The 21363-nt window shown below is 34.0% G+C and overlaps 3 protein-coding genes across 3 annotated transcripts in view; 1 reads left to right on the top strand and 2 right to left on the bottom strand.

Annotated features, from left to right (window-relative positions):
- Positions 1-10896, bottom strand: part of LOC147064528 (uncharacterized) — a 30272-nt gene extending 19376 nt beyond the window's left edge. The window contains exon 1 of the mRNA XM_085958223.1: positions 10561-10896. Coding sequence (XP_085814349.1) covers positions 10561-10572 — 12 coding nt within the window. The 5' untranslated portion in view covers positions 10573-10896. The remainder of the gene's footprint in view (positions 1-10560) is intronic.
- Positions 10897-11605: 709 nt separating this feature from the next.
- Positions 11606-13744, top strand: RpS21 (ribosomal protein S21). The gene is made up of 4 exons (XM_085958224.1): positions 11606-11652; positions 11737-11796; positions 12680-12871; positions 13654-13744. Exons 2-4 carry the CDS (start codon positions 11747-11749, stop codon positions 13661-13663), a joined length of 252 nt encoding a protein of 83 aa, XP_085814350.1. The 5' UTR covers positions 11606-11652; positions 11737-11746; the 3' UTR covers positions 13664-13744.
- A 2858-nt stretch (positions 13745-16602) lies between these two features.
- Positions 16603-21363, bottom strand: part of LOC147064530 (uncharacterized) — a 179247-nt gene continuing 174486 nt past the window's right edge. Inside the window, exons 6-7 of the mRNA XM_085958222.1 lie at positions 20887-21113; positions 16603-19352 (exon numbers count right to left, since the gene is read on the bottom strand). Of these exons, the coding sequence (XP_085814348.1) occupies positions 19151-19352; positions 20887-21113 (429 nt within the window). The 3' untranslated portion in view covers positions 16603-19150. The remainder of the gene's footprint in view (positions 19353-20886; positions 21114-21363) is intronic.

Consider the following 21363-nt stretch of genomic DNA (forward strand, 5'->3'; position numbering starts at 1 on the left):
CACCGAGTTTGCCAAGGACACCCTATTTTAAGAATGTATAAAATAGCGTCCATTTAAACTCACCCTCACGCAAGTGGAATATATCAACACCCGAAACAATTTGGTTGAACATGGTTATTGCCCTCCCAATTGGCATTACCAGTGGCAAGTTGGTTCTGCACCTTGGGAGAATAAATAACTGATGCTCCCTATTTCTAAGATAGTTATCAGGGACACACAGGTCAACACTGCTCAGAATGTATGCCATTTATACCTCGTATAAGTCGAAAAAATACGTAGCTAAATAAATAAATAAAGATCTCTTCTAAATTGCAGACTGCAGTGTGTAAGTATTTATTTTATTATAGTTCGATAGCTACCTAAACTATACTGCTGTGCTTGTGCGTCCACGTTGATTATAATTTAATTAGTTTGGGAATTATTTGTGAACGAGTAGGTATAGCGTATTTATGTCATGAAGGTTCACTGTCTATCTGCTATGTAGGATGCGCGGTAGTAAAACTAAAAATAGCAACTGGTCTCAACACGCAATAAGTAATTATTATATAGTTATATATAATAGTTATATATATATATATATATAGTTATAGTATATTATTATTATTATACCTAAGAGCCCAATTGAAGATAATATCATCATCATCTTGGATCAATTTACTACTTGATGAAGGATTCTTCAACCTGAATTCATTCCTCGCGGCCATATGTGTCATGAAATATCAGCTTCTGTAGAACAATCTCGTTGATCCAGAGTCCAGAGGCCTCTAGGCCTATCTTTCGTTTTTCTTTCTGTATACATATTCTTCTTCTTCGACCATGTCCGATCCTAATAGGATCATATGGGCCTCCACAGAGTAGAGGTTTGTATTAACAGATTTTGTTTTTACGAGAAATGGATGTCAGCCACTTGCTCAACCTATTAGGTCCATACCCTGACTCACACACATATTGAAAAACAATATGTGTACTTGCCAGACCCAGGATTCGAACCTGGGACCCACGGCATGATATTCCAACGCTTATGCCGCGCGGCCACCGTGGGCGACACATATCACTGAATAACTAGAATTGTTCAGCGATTGTTTCTTCTTCGAGCTATGTGTCTTGCCCATGGCCCACACATCCTGAAGCAGGCCCCCAGTCTAGGATCTTTGGCGGGCCTCCTACCTATCGACAAGCTTACGTTACGTATTCGAAATAGTGTTCGAGGTAAAGTTTTTATCGATTTTTTGTATTTGAATTATGGAGTTGTCGAATACCAACAACAATAATCAAAAATTACATCACACAGTCACATAATTTTAAATATTAGTATGTTTTAAGTGAAATAGCGCCGTTTTTTACTATCAGAGCAATTTTGTGATGTTTGTTTATCATACTTGGGTGGTCGATCAGCCAAGCCGGGTCCCCAGGCTAGAGCCCTGTCAGCCCCCTCTTTGTGAGGGCCATGGTCCTGTCTATTTCCGTTCAAGGTTTTTTCGAAATCCCCGATTTTTTGCGATTTTCCATCTAATTGTTTCATTACCATGCTGTGTTAATTTAAGTTTACAAAGTAATCTTTCTTTTACCCAAGGTCCATGTTTCGCAAGCATGATAATTAATAAAGTGTAGTCAAATGTTGTGAGAGTCGGTAGGTACTGCTTCTTCTTCAATAGGATTCACTCAACATCGAGCCCTGGCATCCTCCATCCTTCGCCTCCACGACACTCGGTCTTCTCATGTTGTCCACAGCGTCAGCTAGGTATTTGGCGTCACTCTCTACAACTACATTGTTTACGATGCCTACATCATAAGGGGTTAAAAAATTAACGCTGGTTAAATACTTTGTGAACAATTTCGTCAAAATATATACAACCTTCTATAGACACTTTATCCTGTTGTCTCAGATTGGTGTAATTCTTCACTAGCTTACGTCTTGTTGATGAGGATCTTTTTTCGGTAAGCGAAAGAGTCAAAAATTCATTCATTAATATTATTAAGTTCGTATAATTTTTTTCTGGACACGGTGTACAAAACTATTTTGAAAATATTACAATATAGGTACGCACGTAACAGTTCAGTTATTTCGTGGTATTGCGGTCGAATAATGATGAAATTATACTTTATATTTTGTCAAAACAGAAAAGTTGAAGATACAATTTACGGTTTTTTGTATAAAAATCTTCCTACTTAATATATTATCTTGATGATGAATCGATGTATGCAACAGTAATATAATTTATTATATTCTATCATATTATGCTATGGTGTTATGGTTAGTTTCATTTATCTTCGATGAATTGGCGTATGGTAACTATCTGGACATGACGTGACGTCAGTGGCGCACCCAGGGGGGGGGGGGGGGGCAAGGGGCCCTGGACCAAGGAATCCTTTGATTAAAAAAATCAGCTCACTGGTTGGAAACAAAATGTATTAAGAATTAACATAAAAGGTTTAACAGTACTGTATTTTTTGTCGGTTTCGCGATGTCTAGTTTACTTCTGTTGTCCTTGGACGTCACGTCCTTGATGACCAGCAATGACACGTGCAGATTTGCGAATTATATTATGTAAATACATAGGAACTTACATAGCTTGCGTATTTTGAAAGTTATCAGGTGTATTTTTAAATGTATCTGAAACCGTGGACTCACAATATTGATTATTGAAGTAGAGATAGCATTTAAATTGGATTTAGTGGTATATATTTTGTTAGTAATGTATCCGTACAACACATTTCTTAAATATTGGGGTCATGTAAGATGATAAAAAATACTGTATAAAATGGGGCGGCAATTTAGCGCTGCCTAGGGGCGGCATTTTGTCTAGGGACGTCACTGCAAATATTATAGCCCAAAAGTGCATATAGAATAAAATTGTAGGTATACCTAGTATATTACAAACTTGATTATCAGGATTAAACGGCCACATTCTGTAGATAGCAAAAACTCTGAGTAATTTAATATCCGGAAAATCGAGTTACTACTGTAATCCAAACTTTACATTTTATACAATATTATATTATTATTATCATCATGGCGTGACAAAGTTTTCTCGGTCTATGTGGGATGTTATGTTGGCGTCTGCCTATCTTGTTTTTAGAATTAACTAAGTACGATTTAGTTAACAGAATGTTATGTACCGATTGTGCGTAATGGTAGCTTCAATTGATTCAACCTCATTTTACGCAGGATGAAAATACGTGACATTTGAAATCAGACGGATCAGATAAAATTAAGACAGGACATTTGTAAAAATAACAATGGCGAAACTCATTATGTCACGATTGAGTTAAATGTTAAATTGGTAACGAAGATCTTCAAGCGAAGACAGCTTGTCTTCGTTTCGTAAACACACGTGTCTGAAACAAACATAAGGCCTAATAAAATACGTCGTAGTTTTTATTATTACGTATTGCAAAATTAGACGAATACAAATGTACGTGTTTAGTTAAGAAATTATTGATACAAACACCATCCATTCATTGCCATGATAGACAAAAATATTACACTGTTTGTTAAAATAATTGAGCTGGCAGATACAAGAACTAAGAAGACTCCATCAAATTACTGATTTTCACCAGCCAGTGACGTCCCGTGAGGGTAGGCAGATTGAGCGTCGCTTGGGGGCGACAGTTACCCAAAGGGCGGCAAATCGAGGAGAATCATTAGATATACATATAAAGCTACATAAACTTAGTAATAACGAAAATATCTTTCCACTAAAAAATTCAGCTCACTGGTTGGAAAAAAATATTAATTGTCGGGTTTGCGATGTCTACTTTACTTCCGTTGTCCTTGGACGTCACGTTCTTGGTGAACAGCAATGACACGTGGATACCTAATTTAAAAATTATCCAAATATGTTTGCCAGTCACTCGCGAGTTCTGTAAGTAGTCAGGCGCATTTTTAAATGTACCTTTCTTAAACCGTAGACTCGCAATATTGTCTATTGAAGCAGAGATGGCATTAAAATTAGATTTAGTGGTATACCTATATCTTGTTAGTAATGTATCCATACAGAACATTTCTTAGATATTAGATCTTAGTCATAAAAGGATGATAAAAAGTAGGTACCGTGTAAAAAAATGTGGCGGCATTTTGTTTACGGACGTCACTGTCACCAGCTTCGTTAGCATATTGAAATGAGAAAATTTATACTTAACTAGAGAGTAAAATTATAGAAAAAATATGGTTAATTACATATTCAATTATACTACATGGTAATTCCATAATTTAAATCAAAATAAATGGCGGTTCTTGTCGGTTTAAGGGAAAAAAGGGGCGGCAAACAAATTTTGAAAAGAGCCGATATTAGGTTTTCATTCTTGAATTATTATTCATGAATGTTGCCAAAATCTGCAATGAATTAGCGCGGTTCCCGCCTGGCTTCCAGTAAACCGATTAACCGACTTGTACCTAAATGTCTGTTATTATAAAAGATTCCTACTATAATAATAATATAAAGCAAAATAAGTATTTATGAACGAACGTATTTAAATGAGGTAAATTCATAACTATTTTATTACAGTATTATGCAACTCATGTCAAGAGGCAAACCACGAATCTGTGTTGTTCAATTTACTGTCATTACTTACTTAAAAAACAGACCATCCAAGTAAAATTCGACACTTAAAATTCAAGTCACGTCCAAAACACTTGTTTCAACAAACAATGTAAAAACAGTAAAATTCAGAACGAACTGAAATACGCATAAAAATATACCAACACAAGACGTCGAGTAAATCATTTATTTTTAATTTTTTGAATTTAGTCTAAATTTAAGGCTATACCTCAGTTGAGGCATGGCCTTAAATTTAGCAAAAAGATCGTGGCTAGGCGATGCGCGGATTGCGGGTCGCGGGTGCAAATGACGGATGCCGAACGAAATATTATTTGTCATAGAAATCCAACATGCGTCCATTTAATGTTCTGTTTATTGTTCTATTAGTAACACACCCTCCTCTTGAGGGGGATCAGCACAACACTCGCCGGTGTCCATCTGACACCACCGCAGAGATCCGAGGACGTTCCTTACAGGAAGACTGTAAGTGACATTGTGTACAAGACCGCATTTGCGGCATGGCAGGCGAGGTGGACCGCCTCCCCCAAGGGACACACTTACCGTTTTTTTCCAGACGTATTCTGCAGGCACCAAGCTAGAAGACTCCAACCTTCGCACTGGATTAGCCAGTTCCTCACCGGCCATGGCAACTTCGCCGCCAGACTCCACGAGTATGGCTTGATAGTAGATGGGCCGGGTTGTACCTGCGGGCACGACCACCAAGATGTTAAACACATCCTCTGGGATTGCCCGCTTATGGAACTCGAACGAGCGGAGCTGTTTGCCAGGGTCCGTCCTCACACGGGCCCAATTGGTCATGGAGATCTGGTAGCAACCGAGGCCAACTTTGCGGCATTTGAGAAGTTTGCAGCGTCGTATGGGGAGCGGGATAGTCCCGACTCTTCTGAAGACTCATCCATTTCAATTCGTGACACTCAGTATGCGGGTACACAAAGCGCTTAACGTCAGCGGACAGCAGAGCCAGTCCAAAAAACAAACATTTTCTTTCTTAACTTTCTTCTTTAAGCACTACGGTGCATGGTTGCAGCATCAGTCCCGTGCGGCTCCGTCTCGGGACGGAATGAGCACTTAAAATCACTTCTTTCAGACACGGTTAAAGCGTCATAGAAAGCGGCCGTGCATATCCACGGTTGTGCATATATGACGGGTGGTGGTGGGCACTTTAACGTATGTTCTATTAGTAACAATAATAATATATTCATTCATATGTATTCTTTTTCAAGTAAATGGGTAACGTTTTTAGTCATCTTTACACGATTTAAGAATTAATACCCCCGTCGCCATCACGAAACAAATTGACGTATTGACACCTCGACGTTCGCTCTCAGAATGCCAGCGAGTCCAAAATTTCGTCACGCCTATAGTTGAAAATTATTTGCCGTTTCACTGATGTATCGTCATTACTCTCAGAGGCATGCCATTAGAATGCAACATATTATTATATGATCGAGTGAGCAGTCGCCCGGTAACAAAAAGACGTCTGTCCGAATCACACACAACTAAAGCCTTCACGTTTTTAATCCTTACGTTGTGTCGGCATTAGATGGTCATTATATATAATTAGCATGTTATTTAAATGTTGTAATTAAATAGTACTTCATTAAATGTTCCGCGGTGAATGATTAAGGTTTGATTTTTCAATCCTGTCTTATCTTTAGCCTTCTTAATTAAATATAAAAATAAAGCCTAAAATTATATTTACACCTAGTACGCACTGTCCAGTTTGATAATAATATTATTATAAGTATAATACCTACTTACATAAATGCAGTAGGAACTAGGAATGGATTACAAACGCACTAGAAACGGTTCATTCTCTGTTTATCACCGTGAAAGAGATTAAATTTGTCGAACCGTATAAAATAAACTGGCATTTCATTTCAGAACAGTGATGCCAACCGTACTATAATTATAGTACAATACTATAATTTTGATTTCGCGAAAAATGTAAAATACTATAATTTTACACCAAATATACCAAAATACTATAATTTTAAAGGATTTAAGACGGAAAATGTTCCTGTACTATATATTTTTTAGAAATACTATAATTTTTACGCCTTTGTACTATAATCAGCATAGAAAAATATGGCAACACTGTTTCAGAACAAAAGTTACGTATTTACCTTTACCGACCAACCTTGTAGGAGAAACCTGCAAATTACGTAACCAAATAAATCAGTCGGCATTGCATAACTAAATAGGTATATTTTTCGATTTACGCCGATGTTTTAACCTTTGGAAATAGTCTGATTATAAAGTAAGGCTTACTTACTGGCAGTGAACGTATTGATATCAACTATACCTTTCGAAGACAACCTACATACAGAAAATATTTGTTTATATACCTACATAATATAATATTATACTATTGTAGTATCTACCCGTGTTTTGTTCGTAAATGACCCCCAAAATAATTATTAAAAAACTAGTTCGCTATTTTATGCTAAATACAAAAAACATGATATTCTAATATAACTAGGTATATTAAAATACTAAAATATATTATGAGCGTACTTCAGTGAAACGGCAAATAATTTTCAACAGTAGGTGCGACGAAATTTCTCACTAGTCGCCAATCGGAGACAGACACGAGGTGTCCGCACGTCGATTTGTTTTGTCATGGCGTCGAATGAAAATATTCTTAAATCGTGTAAAGATGACTAAAAAACTTTACGTATGTACTTAAAAAAGAAAACAAGTCAATGAATATACTATTATCGTTAGTAATATAACAATAAACATAACATTAAATGGACGCATGTTGGATTTTTATGACAAATTATATTTCGTTCGGCACGCGTCATTTGCACAATCCGCGCATCGCCTAGCCACGATATTTTTAGACCATGCCTCAACTGAAGTATAGATACCTTAATATTACTAATAATTTTTATACATAGAAAAACATCTTACAAGAGGTTGTGATCGATAAATATTATGAAAAAAGTATATTTTCTTCTCGTAAAACCACAAAAAAAAATTCTGGGGGATTCTCGAGAATCTCGAGAAATCTATACTTACAGTTATATCGAATTCTCGAGAATTAAAAAAAATGTAGAAATTACAAGGTCTACACCAGTGGGTAGGGTCTATTTTATATACAAAGCGGCTATCGACGGTAGTATATCATGTTTATGTATCGAGGTATTATAATTGTTACAATAAGTTAGCCGTCTAAACTAAACTGTCTATCTCGCTCTATAAGTTAATACATACAAAAGAAGGGCTGTTAAAACAAAGCACTTTTTGACGGTTTACAGACTTATTGTAACAATTAACCCCTCAATACATGAATATGATAAACTACCGTCGATAGCCGCTTTGTGTGTTGAATATGTCCACAGGCTAGTAAATCGTTGTTGGCAGGGAGGAAAACAAAAAAATACAGTCAGATTAATATTATTATCGTATTGCTTTTTGGCCACGATGTTATTTATGGTCTGAAATAAATTCAACAATAATTATTAACAAGTAGGTACTTAATACCAGCTCAGTTAATATCAACGATATTAAAGACATCCTTATTCTTAGTTCAGTTAGTTCCTTCATTTATAGTTAATATTACAACCTTCCTATTACAAACATGTTGTCTTTTAAATTTAATATTCAATTAAGTACTTAGTTACATTTAATATAATTGCATGAAATTTAAATAACGCATTAAAAAAATAATTTAAAAATAAACATAATTATTAATTAGTATCTATAAAATAGTTAACGTTACGTAAAATATACGTAACAGTGTTTTATTTTGAAACCGACTGCCTGCTAACTGTGCTAATTGTGTAATGCAGCATAATAGGTATATAGATTAATAATAAGTATTACCAATTATTTTGACATATTCTCATATCTCAGTCGCACCTAACACAAATTAACAGAACAAACAACTAGGGTCAAACTTAGGGTTTGCAATACCGGCATTTCAAAACCGGTATCCCTGTATTTTTCGGTACCGAATTACTGATATATTCGGTATTGAAAATGGAAACAAAATGTATTAATAATTAACATGAAAAGGTTTAATAGGATAGGACTGTATATTTTTGTCGGGTTAGAGTGTTAGATAATATCTGGTTTACTTCCGTTGCCTTTCGACGCCCTTGGTGACCAGTAATGACACGTGCAAATTTTCGAAATACATTATTGCATTATAGGTAGGTAGGTACTTCCCTAAGCTTGAATTTATTCAAATGTTTTCGCCAGTCGCTCGCGGGTTTTAGAAGTTGTCAGATGTGTTTTTATGTTTTTTCCACATCACAAATGCCGATATTAAATAGGAAATACCGGAAAATCTACTCACACTAGTAGGATATTAATTTTATAAGTAGAAATCGAAAGAATATTATTTTGAGTTTTCGATGTGATGTTTGTTTACAGTTTAGGTACACAGTGATATAATATTACGGGCCGTTACAGAATCGTTATAGCACTTATAGCGTAGAGTGAATAATAGGTAAGTATATGGGTATATCTCGGGTGGTGCTGAAACGTTGTAAAATAAATTTAGATACGCCAATATTCCCAAAATTTAATTTAAATTAAATTACACATTATAATTAGTGGTTGTCAGCCATTCACTCTAACCATTTGGGCTATTGAGCTGGACCAAACACACACTGAAAAAGCAACATGCATTTTTTCCAGTCGCGAAATCGAACCCGCAACCCACGTCGTAAAAATAGGGAAATATCCAGTTACTATAAATTGATCGTGTGATCGATTAATGTGTATATTTAAATTTTAAATTATATGAGTAAATAGGTAGGCATTTTCTAGTTAGGGAATAGGTATAAACTCGAGGTTTCTATTTAGTATTATTTTCAATTCCGAATCCAAGAAGCTCATACAAATTTAATCAGGTATTAAATTTGTACCAAAGTAATATTGCTAAGAAAAACACCACACATTTAAAGGCATATTATTTTGTAGGGATGAAAAAGTTGCCATCATAAATATGTATAGGTACCTACATACGAGTATGTCTGGTTAAAACATTTTTACGGAGCTACAATACCTATATTCTGATGTCAACTGATATTAATTTATTTATTGAAAAGGAAAAATCATCAAATACATATTCTTAAAAAAACTAGATCTTGAGAAAGATAGTTATAAGGAGTTCAATCGAAATGTACCTATACAGATTTCATTTTTAAGTGGTGTTAGTTAAAAGGTTACACCTTGAGTTACATATGTTTTTAGTTTACGAACAAACGCTATTTTTATCAAATAAAATATAACTATTCCTGAAATAATTGAAAATGCTCGAATCCGGGGATTTCGGATTCAAGAAATTTAACGATGTCCTGATTGCAAACCCCGTGGTTTCAAAATTTGTTGCTTGTGTAGCATCGTTCTATGAAACTAGTAATATTACTCAATCACTGATACTATTATCAAACTATAGATTGTCATGCCATCTATTATTTGTCAACAATTAAAATAAAACTAAATTCGGAGCAATTCTAAAAACTCCACATTGACATTAGTAGTTATTTATTAATTTTTGTACTACCCGTTTAATTGTGTATATTAATATCTAAACATGGCATTGACAATAATAATTAGTGATAAATTGTGGAACCGGTCAATTAAGCTGCGAGGCTGTTGTAAAATAGAATGATGTTTCTCATTATTTTTATATGTGCGTTTACCGCACAATAAATCAGGTTTTAAATACTTGACGACAACAGGATACAGTATTGTAAAAATGTAGGATGCCCGTGGTTCGAATATAAATCTGATTCCGATTTCCAATCGAAAAGAAAATCCTAATCTATAGGTCAATTGATATAAATAGCTAGAGACTTGGCGGGCCTGCGTACGGACTATGTTTACATACATTTTCGTATGTCAGTGAAGTCCGCCTCTGGCCGACGAAACGTCAATATTGTTACTTTTACTTCACCTTGAGCTATTCCGAGATATTACATCAATAAATTGTATAATGCAACATCAGTCACAATAAAATGTAATACATGATCACTCTTACCTTCAATGACATTTTCGTATTGTTGATGATTTTATCCGGTGACCTTTTAGGCTATATTTTATTCGGCAGGAAAAACACGTGATGAAAAAAAATAAACACACACGGCACTCTAATAATAAATGTTTACTATATTAATACTGTTCATTAGAAATGGATGCATATTTTTATTTTTATAAAAAATAGTTTGACAAAATGTCATTGGTTAATATTAATTCATTTGCGCGCGTCGAACAGCTTTGGATAGATCGCACACATAACTAAATACTCTGCCTGCATTGAAAACTCGACGAGCGCACACTCCCGTACGTCCGTATCATCGATGCTATTTCGCGTATTATTGCGGCAAACAGTATTCCCGCCACTTTTAGAATGACCATAAACAATAATATTTGAAATATAAGGCTGTTCAACACACAAAACACTCAAGGATGATTTAAGAAGAAAGTTCATTTATTGAGAAGTTAATTTATTTTTCATGCAATAAATGTAACTACCTACCTATTCCAGTTATAAACTTTTGCTGAACCTATTACATTTTTGACACCAAACTTGAGTGTCACCACTTGGACATTATTCATGGAACGCTTTAACTATTAATAATAATCGAAAGTTGCTTCCATGATGTGTTCTCCTCTTTGACCAAACCACTATTTATAATATTATTCAATTCCCATAGTTATCCATCAAGAGAGTCCTTCGTCGACTAGCAATCCGACGTCTTTTTTAATTTTAAATTCTGTAATACACAATAAATTACAACATACGTAGGTAGGTATGTAGGTATATTTTCACAAAATTAAAAAAGAAAGGTTATGAAGACATTTAAAATAATAAGTTTAATATAAACGATTCAATCAAAGAGATTGAGTCCAATCTCTTTGGATTCAATATTGCTTAGTTAGTACTAAAAAATTAAAAATAATTAAAATTACGTCCAACCTCTTTACTAAAATCACACTTATTTATATGAATACGTAAACTATTTGTAGCCATATGTTTTTAGTTTTTTTTTCAGAGATTTCTGCTTTACCATCCGATTTTCGTTCCTTTGCTTCCGCCATTTGCAACTTTTACGCGTGTTCTGTGTCAATCGTACGTGTTTTTCGATAATTTAAGTGTTATTAGTGAAGTTCCATTATACAAGGAGCGAAATTAAATATTATTTATATTTTTCAGACTCGCCACAATGGAAAACGACGCACATGAATTTGTTGATCTGTACTGCCCAAGGAAATGGTAAGCATCTGACGTTTCCACGTGTGTCACTTTTCAATGCTATATTACCCAGTTTGCATGCAATGAATTGGCATACAACGACTTATTATACTCGTGTGGTTTGTATTAAGAAGATTTTTTTGAATTGTATCTGTCATTTCGTTTAAGTTGTCGATCCTTTCGATATTTGTTATTGAACAAATTAACCTTACTTTAAATATATCATATTATGCATAGATCACCCAGTAAGTATGTATACAAATTGATTGATATGACATTTATTCATGATTTTATCCTTTTTAGTAGATACAATACTCAATATCGTCATAAACAAAATTGATAAACAGCCCGTAATTCACATTTTTTACTGAAGTCAAAATATACGATATAGGTATTACCTACAAAATTGTATTTCATGAAAACTGAGCGCGATGTCAGATGCAAACGCAGCAATGGCAAAATGGACTTTCTTTTCTAAATAAATCTTGCTCCAGTGTCCTAACACAACCCAGTGAAACTGAGAAACAAATGAAGGTAATATTTATAATATTTACTCCATATTGTCATTTCGGTTAAGGTGTTTTGAGACCAAAAACCAAACCAAAACCTAACACTACCTACTGAAAAAACACAACCTACTTATTTTTAGGTTATACTAGGTTGTGTTAGGTTTTGGTTTGGTTTTTGGTGCCAAAAGACCTTGGTCACAATAACGATATGGAATACTGTAAAATTATCTAAACGAAAACCTATTGCGCAAAGCCCCCATCCTGTGTAAAAAAATGAATATCACATTTTGATGATATAGAGTACGTACACATTGTATTAAGTAGGTACCCTGGCAGGCAGGTTGTAGTAGTAGTTCTGTTGTATGTTGAATTAACTAAAAACTGTTGCGTTCCAGCTCCACCAGCAACCGATTGATCCATGCTAAGGATCACGCTTCAATCCAGATCAACATTGCTGAGGTGGATCCCACAACCGGTCGCATGACTGACACATCCAATGTCTACACGATCTGTGGAGCCATCCGTAGAATGGGAGAATCTGACGATTGCATCGCCAGGCTCGCCAAGAAAGATGGAATCATCGCTAAGTATGTTTATTTTGAGACATTGGATTTAAGCCCACTATTCATAATTAGTATTTTGCTTTGGGCACAATTCACTGATATGTATAATTATACATTAATTAATGTCGAGAAAGGTAAAGTTGAGAAGTTCACTTTTTTGTCTCCTCTTTGTAATTGATTTTTCAAAAACATTTAAGTACTTAACAATTTGTTATTAATCAGAAATTGCATGAAAGTTTAAGCAGACATTGAATTTGTCATAAGTAACATCCCACAAAATTTTCATTTAATGATTTTTACCCCGTTTACACCTGCTGACAGTATGTATTATCGCGGCCATAACATGAAGATGCATGTGTAAACACGTATTATCATGCATATTGCAAGATTGCATGCATGGATCAAAACAGTTCAGAAGCCTCTGAATTTATTGGTATTTGCATAGTGGGTGCACGCGCATGTGCAGTAGAATGATAGTGGTGCACTTGCCGGAAGAAATATGAACTACACCGCATAGAATAGTTTGGCGTTTACTGATTATCTACGTATCTGTCTGAATCTGTTAAATAGCATCATAAAATGACATCATTGCGTCTCGCTTACGCTTGAAGAATGAGACTGGAGAGACAGGCAGCACTTTTACGTGTAAACAGTTATTATTGCGATAGTTAAAAGTACCCACTATTGGTGCAAGTAAATGTATGCACGTGTACAGGTGCTACTATTTCTGCACTAGCTAAATATTTTAGATGACTTGAGATGTTGAAATTAATTGTCACTAATTCTTTGTTTCTCTATTTTTTCAGAACCTACTAAATGGCTGTGTGGAGTAGCATAAGTTTTAATCTAATTTTAATATGCTGTAAAAAAAGATCAATATACGGTAACAAAATCTAATCCTGTGTTTTTCTATATCTTACACTTCTTTACCTTGAATAAACCATCCCATGAAGAATATATTTAAACTGACAAGAAAAAATAAATATGACTAAAAGTTATTCGTAAAATGAAAAGAATGGGTAAAAGTTGAAATAAAATTTAGACAAATTATGTAAGTAATTCATTTAATTAATTGTCAGTTTGCATAGTTACATTTTTAATTGACAGTTCATAATCGGTGTTATAAATTTCACCATTAAATCGACACCTACATGAAAGGTTGGAGCTGCGTTTTTGGCAATTTTGACTTAACAGCTTAATGTCCGCATGTTTTTTCATTGAAATACACCTGGCGGCCGGGCGATTTTGCAAAAAATTCGCAAAAAATTGTCATTTCACTAAATTCACTATAACTTGTGAACCAATTGAGATATCTTAACCAAATTTGATTTGATGGCTTCCAGATACTTCGCCGCATAAATCAATGCGATTTGAGCAGTGGTTCTATATCTGTGGGTTGCATACTTATGTGGTGTAGTGAAAAAAAACTTAAATCTACTATAAGGTCTTTTTTTAAATATGTAAAATCTACTTTTTCACATTGTTTTCTTTGCTTTTATGATCATAGGTGTCAGAATTTAATTGGATGAACTCTTTAAATACAATTGTAGAATACAAATATTTTAGAAAATCATAAAAAAATATATTATGGATAATAACAAATTCCACCTATCATTTATGGGTTGATTGGTAAATACACAATTGCAACTTGTGTTTACGTCATCGATAGACCTATATTGAATCTGAAGATGCCGAAAGGTGAAACCCAGATGGTTAGAACGATTTAAACCACGAAAAAGTACACTATTCTCAAGAATTTAGCTGTAAATAGATTATTTTAGTTGAAACCATATTTGTTTTGATGAGGAAGTGGGAAAAAAAAGGTTTTCCTACCCATACTGTATCTTTTGAGAGTATTTATTATCTGCCCTCATAGACCCACAATAATATCTAATAAAAATATAAGAACGACGATAAAATCATGCTACAAACATTATCGAACAAATATGATAATGTTATATCATATTATAAATACCCAAAGTTTAAAAATCTCTGCTTCTCAAATCATCCCTGTTGCAGATTCGACCCCATCCCCATGTAAGTTTGTTTCCTTATTTTTTTCAGTCATACTGAGAAATCATAGGTTCATATTACTCTTATTAGTAGGTATTAAAGAAATCTGGGTAGTGTCTTATAAGTTTTTATACAATCGATATAAGTAAATTGTATTCAGTCTCTTCTGAACTATCGGTCAAAACGTCGCCAAAATTGCTATTCTCTTGCTAATCTTTTATGATTGTAATCTTCATATATAAATTTTATTTTTATTCACCTCAAAATGGGCGGAGGAGATGAAACATATTTAGAAAAATTTCAAAGAAATATTTTTTTATTTGTTTCGTAAACATATGTTCAGAACCCCTTGCCACTAGGTTTGAATAGGTCATAATATTATCAACTTCCCTATAAACACGTCAATAATTGTTTTCGGTTATCATAATGACTCGGCACCATAAAAAAATGCCATATGGGCCCATTCATAAATAATGATAAATTATATATAACATAAATTCGTGAACATAAGTTGAGAACCGCTGTCACTAAGTTTGAATATGTCATACTATTATCAACCTCCCTATAAACACGTCAATAATTGTTTTCGGTTATCTGACTCTGCAACATAAAAAATGCCATGAGGCCCATCCATAAATCACTACGTATAGTGTAATAGTAACCAATACTACGATATTTAGTCAAAGGCCCCATGGTGCATTCCAGCATCCACTGCTTGTATGTATTACGTATAATAAATATATGTGAGAATTCACTCTCTCGCTAAGCAGAGACACAAACCAGCAAAATTTAAAAATACAAACATATTATTATGAATAGGCACGTGTTATTCTCACACACGTCAGTCTACCATCTAGGATTAGTTTTACAAAACTATTTAGTAAAAATAATAGTTTATTTTTTGTTAAATAATACGTTGATGTGTACACTACCATCTATCATCGACATTTGAAATCAAACTCAATTGTAACCCAGTATTTTTTCAATAGAATGTAATGTATGACGTAGGACGCATATACGCGTCCACGGACAGCAAACAACGTACTTCAAGGACGCAAATACAAGTCCGCGGACATTAAGCTGTTAATTGCCTTTTATTAAATAATTTTAAAGATAAAGTGATAATATCGAGAAAAAAAACAAAAATTGAATCAATATTTTATAGGCATAACTAAAAAATACGATTCCAGCATTTAAATTAACGCTGTAAGTCATTAAAATTTATTAATATCGTTCTACTGGAAATTACCATTTTGCAGTTCTGACCTTATACATGGAGGGTATCGAAATGATAGTAAGTATATTATGTCAGCAATAATTGGAAACAAACAAGAAATTCAGAGTGGCAGAGAAGTATCTAAATTATTCTTTCTATTCATCTATTTAAGTTTTCCGCTGAGGAAGAATATAAGTTAAAGTTATAAATATATACCCATGGACTAAATATCTATCGACACGATTATTTACTTGCTACAAAATAAGTCATTGATTTTTTGAGCACTCAAAATTAATTATACAGACACCGCGAACCAAAATAATAAATGAATGTAATGTCCCTTGACAGAACACTAGATATTCTTAAACTCAAAATATGAAAAGTTAAATTTATATTTTGTGCCTCCATCAAAAGTCGACATCCACCTGCCGGTCATAGCATAATTGAATAGATTGGTGCAGATCCGGTTTCCAGTCTTACAGGCAATTGGACCAAATGGGCCTCACGCTTCCAGTGAAACATAGGATAAGTTAAAAGTTGTATTTAATTTCAATAAAATATTTCGAGTATTGAGATATTTGAAAAGTAGGGCCCTGTATGTACAATAATATAATCATAGAATTCTCGGGATAAATTAACAACCAAAGATTGTAATAGTAGTGATTCAGGAACACTTGAAAAAGACATTAAAAATTAGCACATCGCTGTCAATGGAGATGCATTAAATATTGTTAGACGGATACAAGCGGCTAGTATTTTGCTGTCTTTCCATTTTATGTGTCACTGAAAAGAAAGGTGTTGAAGTGGGCATGAAATTTGAATATACCATAGACTTTCGATTATCCGGGCTAATGGTGTGGAGAGACGGCACGGATAATCCGAACTATGGTTTTTTCTTTTTAAAATACTCATTTGTGTATTATACATTTCTATAGCAGATGATTATTTTAACATGTTTAATACTCATTATTTATTAAGAAAATCTGGTTTTTTCTAATATCAGTTCAAATTTTCCCAAGAGTTATTATATTGTTATACATATTCGAATTCCCATTGGTCGATGTACCTACTCCAATAGTGTCAACAGAAGTCAGTGGCGTGTTGTGACTAATGCGATTGATAATTTCTTCTTCCTCACTTTCAGCCTCTACTCTTTCTCTTCTAGTTGAATGAGATTAGAAATAATATCAGTGTCACTCATTATTTGAAAACCTAGATTCATGTATCATATTCTAACCACTCCTCAATATTTTCTCTATCAACATTTTATGCTTCAAGCCATGTAAATTTGACATTAAATAGCTCACATATTTCAGATACTATTTTACTTGTCTCAGGCTCGATAGAATCCAAAAAATCACACGATCGAACGAGTGTTATTGGCTTTATTTTGTACCAAGATTGAGTTACTCCATGTGTCGCATCCGGTGTTGTAATTTTTTTCCATGATTTAATCAAATCATCTTCAATTCAAAGGCTTTTAAGAAAGCCATTACGGTAATGTCGTTTCATTAATGAGATGACCCCTTGATCCATGGGTTGAATTAAAGATGTAACATTAGGTGGTAAAATTTTTGCAACCATAAGGCTATCGTCCGTTTTCAATATGCTTTCATTTGGATGCAACCCTTTACTTTTCAAAAAATTTCTCACTTCTGGAACCCATTTAGTTTTGAACCAATCTTCAAAGATCCTTCTATCCATCCATGCTCCTTTCCGGATGTAATAATCAACAGGAAGCTTTCTTATATCTGTTCCCTTCAATGATCTTGGTTTTTTCGTTTTTCCAGTCAACAAAAGTTTCATCTTGCAAAGATCTAAACACGAACATGTGCACTTATAGGACGTGTAAACATGGAAGCAAGCTTCATGTTAACGAAAACGAGCGATTTTTTTAATAACTAAATTCATGCACGGGTAATCGGGAGTTTACTGTACATAGTATTTGATTATGTAAATTGTCCAAAACTAAATCTTTTGGCTTTGGTGATTTTAAAGTTATTTCCTTTCGCACAAAGAATATATGAATATTGAGACATTCACAGGAATGAGAGGTAAATAATATTATTTCAAACCTCGATTCAGTTGTACAATTAATTATTTTCAGAGGTTTTAAAATAGGTATGTCATAAAATCTTTTTTTTTTTTAATAAAATGGGTGATGAAATAATTGTTTTCAAACAGCTTTTTTAATGCACTTAAAAAATGTACAGTTGTTACCAGGTGACAACTTATCAGAAACAAAAGAAAAACCACAAAAAAATCAGCATAATGTAATATTAAAAACAATTTCAGTAGATACACAATAAACTTTAAAGTTCATTTATTGCAATGTTTGAGTGCCTGAATGGAGTAATGAACATGTCAATAATATAATAACGACTCGAAAAAAATGAAACCTTGGTATTGAAGTTTTAAAAAAAATAGTGAAATGTGATTTTTTGTCTGTCTAGTGGGAACACAAAACTGTATCATCCTCAATAGTTGAGGCATTCTAAGATTGGATTTACAATAAGAGATAACAAAAAGTTCAGCTGTTTGTCGCCTAAATTTTGGTGGCGGATGGAACAAGTATCTTATCTATGGATGGAACGGATTGGCTTTTGGGCCCTTTCAATGCTATCAGTTTGATTTATAATGATTTAACAGACAATAATAATATGAAACAAAAATAATATGTTAGTGAATACAATCAGCAACTTGTTAGGTACTTGTCAAAATGCAATCTCATTTGTTCAATTGTTTTCGGTGAGATTTGAAGTAAGAAAACAAAAATGTCAATATGTTTAGTTTGGCCACCAAGCTGACCAATATATATTTTTGGTTTACTTATAATCTTGAACTGTAATAAGAGCACTATAAAGACATACAATTATTTCACATGAACAACGGATGGGTTCATCACGGTACTCCGTAATAATAGTATATTTCTGTACAAAAATATTCTTTAGGTTATCTGTTTTTGGAAACAACAAAGTAATATCAGTATAATTATTTTTGTAATCTCGGTTATTAATGCTTTTATGGTATGGTCTGACATGACAGATTTTTAATCTCTCTCAATTAATATTTTTCTATTCTGCCTCTAGATACGGCACCAAAGTTCCTGTTTCTGTGACACTGTAGCACCCTTCTGTGGGCAATTCTTCAAGAATGTTTTCAGTCTGTCTACCGAAGGTCATTTGGTCGCTGGTATCAAGGGTTGGGTAAGGAACGTCAAATTTGACAGCGCCTTCACTCATGAGATCTAACTTAAGGTTGTCAACACTGAAAACACTGAAAAAAATAATTAAAGTCAATTTTTCAATTTGTATCAAATAATAGGCATTAGTTTGAGTAAAACATAACTTTAAACAGTCATTTATAAGTTAAGTTTGGATATCAACTGAACTCTGACATTAATTTACTTATCGGTGTAGCACTTTCGAGCCCTCGTATCCTGTTATAGATCTACCATCATAAATCGTCCGGTGTTCGAATTTAGAACTAAGCTCATCAGTCATCACAGTATAAAAAGTGTTGAATGGTATTTCAAATGCTAGCATGTAGCGTCCTCACTCAGCGGACAACTTTTACTGGTGGATCTTTAATAGACACTTGGGTCTACTCATACAAGTTTCACTCATCCGTAAAACAGATAAAATGTGGTTGGAAAATTAACTCTACCCACATTGCTATAGCTGGGGCTGCAGATTTGTGTTCATTTCTTTACATCATTGTTGTAATATTGCTAATATGCCAGCTTAAATAATAGCTCGTTTACACGTGGATGGATTTACTGTTAGCAATATATATTGTCACGATCATAACAATAAAATGTAAACATATTATCATGCAAGTTGCAAGACTGCATGGATCAAAAAAGTTTAGCGGCTTCATTTTCACGTGATAGTCGCAACTTGCAAGACATTTTCCGCATATGCAGTAGAACGATAGTGGCAAACCTGCACACAATATATGTGTGGAACAACCAATGCGTCTTGCGAATGAGATTGGCTCGACAATCAGCATTTTTGTGTTTAACACGGCAATGCTGGCAGTAAATCCATGCATGTGTACATTTGCTATAATACAATTTTCATTGCATATTCTATGTTGTTAAAAATGTATTATATCAACATTTCAATAAATCATGCTAATTGCAAATTATCATTCATGTCGGTATATTCCGCAAACATGTCTACTTTGATATTGAGATTATTTATAAATTATAAATATGTGCCCTGTCCAATGACATTATTAATAGACGACGCACTCAGTACAGTAGCTAGCAAGTAAATTCGTCCATAACGACTTCGCACGTGCGTAGGTAGATGTCACGCAATATCCATTATGCGATATCACGCATCGGGAATTTATAGCAATATCACCTTTATTGTAACGGCGTTAGAACAGTGTTTCTAGTATCAATGTTCATTTGAGCGAACCTGTTCGAACCGAACCATTCGGCAGACCTGACAAAAAGCATCGGGAATTTATAGAAATATCACCTTTATTGTAATGGCGTTAGAACAGATTATGCCATTCGGCAGACCCTACAAAAAAAGTGAGTGTCATTTTATTTCCCAGATGCTTCGTCCATATTAATGTCATTGGCCCTGTCACAGCTTTCTATAGTATTCGTGTATAAGCATAAGGGAATGATTTCAACTAGATGGTCTGTGAAATTGAAATTTAAAAAATCCTATTTAATTATCATGGTGGTAATACAATACCAAAGATTGCTACGAATATTCTGCACTGAATAATTTTAATAACATAGATTTGTTTAACCTAATATAATATAGTTTATGATGACTTAACCATTTACCTATTCAACTGTTCCAGTTTTGCGTCTCCGGTTTTCAAATAATTTGACACATAGTTGGCGGTAGATTTATGATCTGGATATATTGACGTATGATCTTTGGTGAGATGAACTCTGAAATCTTTTGCGAAGTTTGTTCCATACTTTTCAGGTAATTTGCAGTACTCGCATTCATAAAGATGTTTGTCTTTATGCTTATTTCTTGTAAGAACATGTTTCCTCAAATTTTCCTGAAATCAGTAAATATTAACATTAATGCATGATTCTTTACATCCATACAAAAGCTAAATCACAATTTATTATTCTTCCAAAGTCTCAAGCACTAGCGATATTACCGTAAAGTAACATTAGGTGTGGATGGATGTAGAGGCCCCGTGGACTAGGAAGCGCCTTAGCCCAGCCTAGGTAAGCAAATGAGTCGCTGTCAGGGCTCGAAATGGACCAGAGCGCCGTTCCGGTTCGTGAAATCTATAAAATTAT

The sequence above is a fragment of the Rhyacophila brunnea genome, unplaced genomic scaffold (genome assembly GCF_057557595.1).
Source record: "Rhyacophila brunnea isolate RB1 unplaced genomic scaffold, BYU_Rbru_1.0 scaffold_7, whole genome shotgun sequence".
In the NCBI taxonomy this organism is placed as follows: domain Eukaryota; kingdom Metazoa; phylum Arthropoda; class Insecta; order Trichoptera; family Rhyacophilidae; genus Rhyacophila; species Rhyacophila brunnea.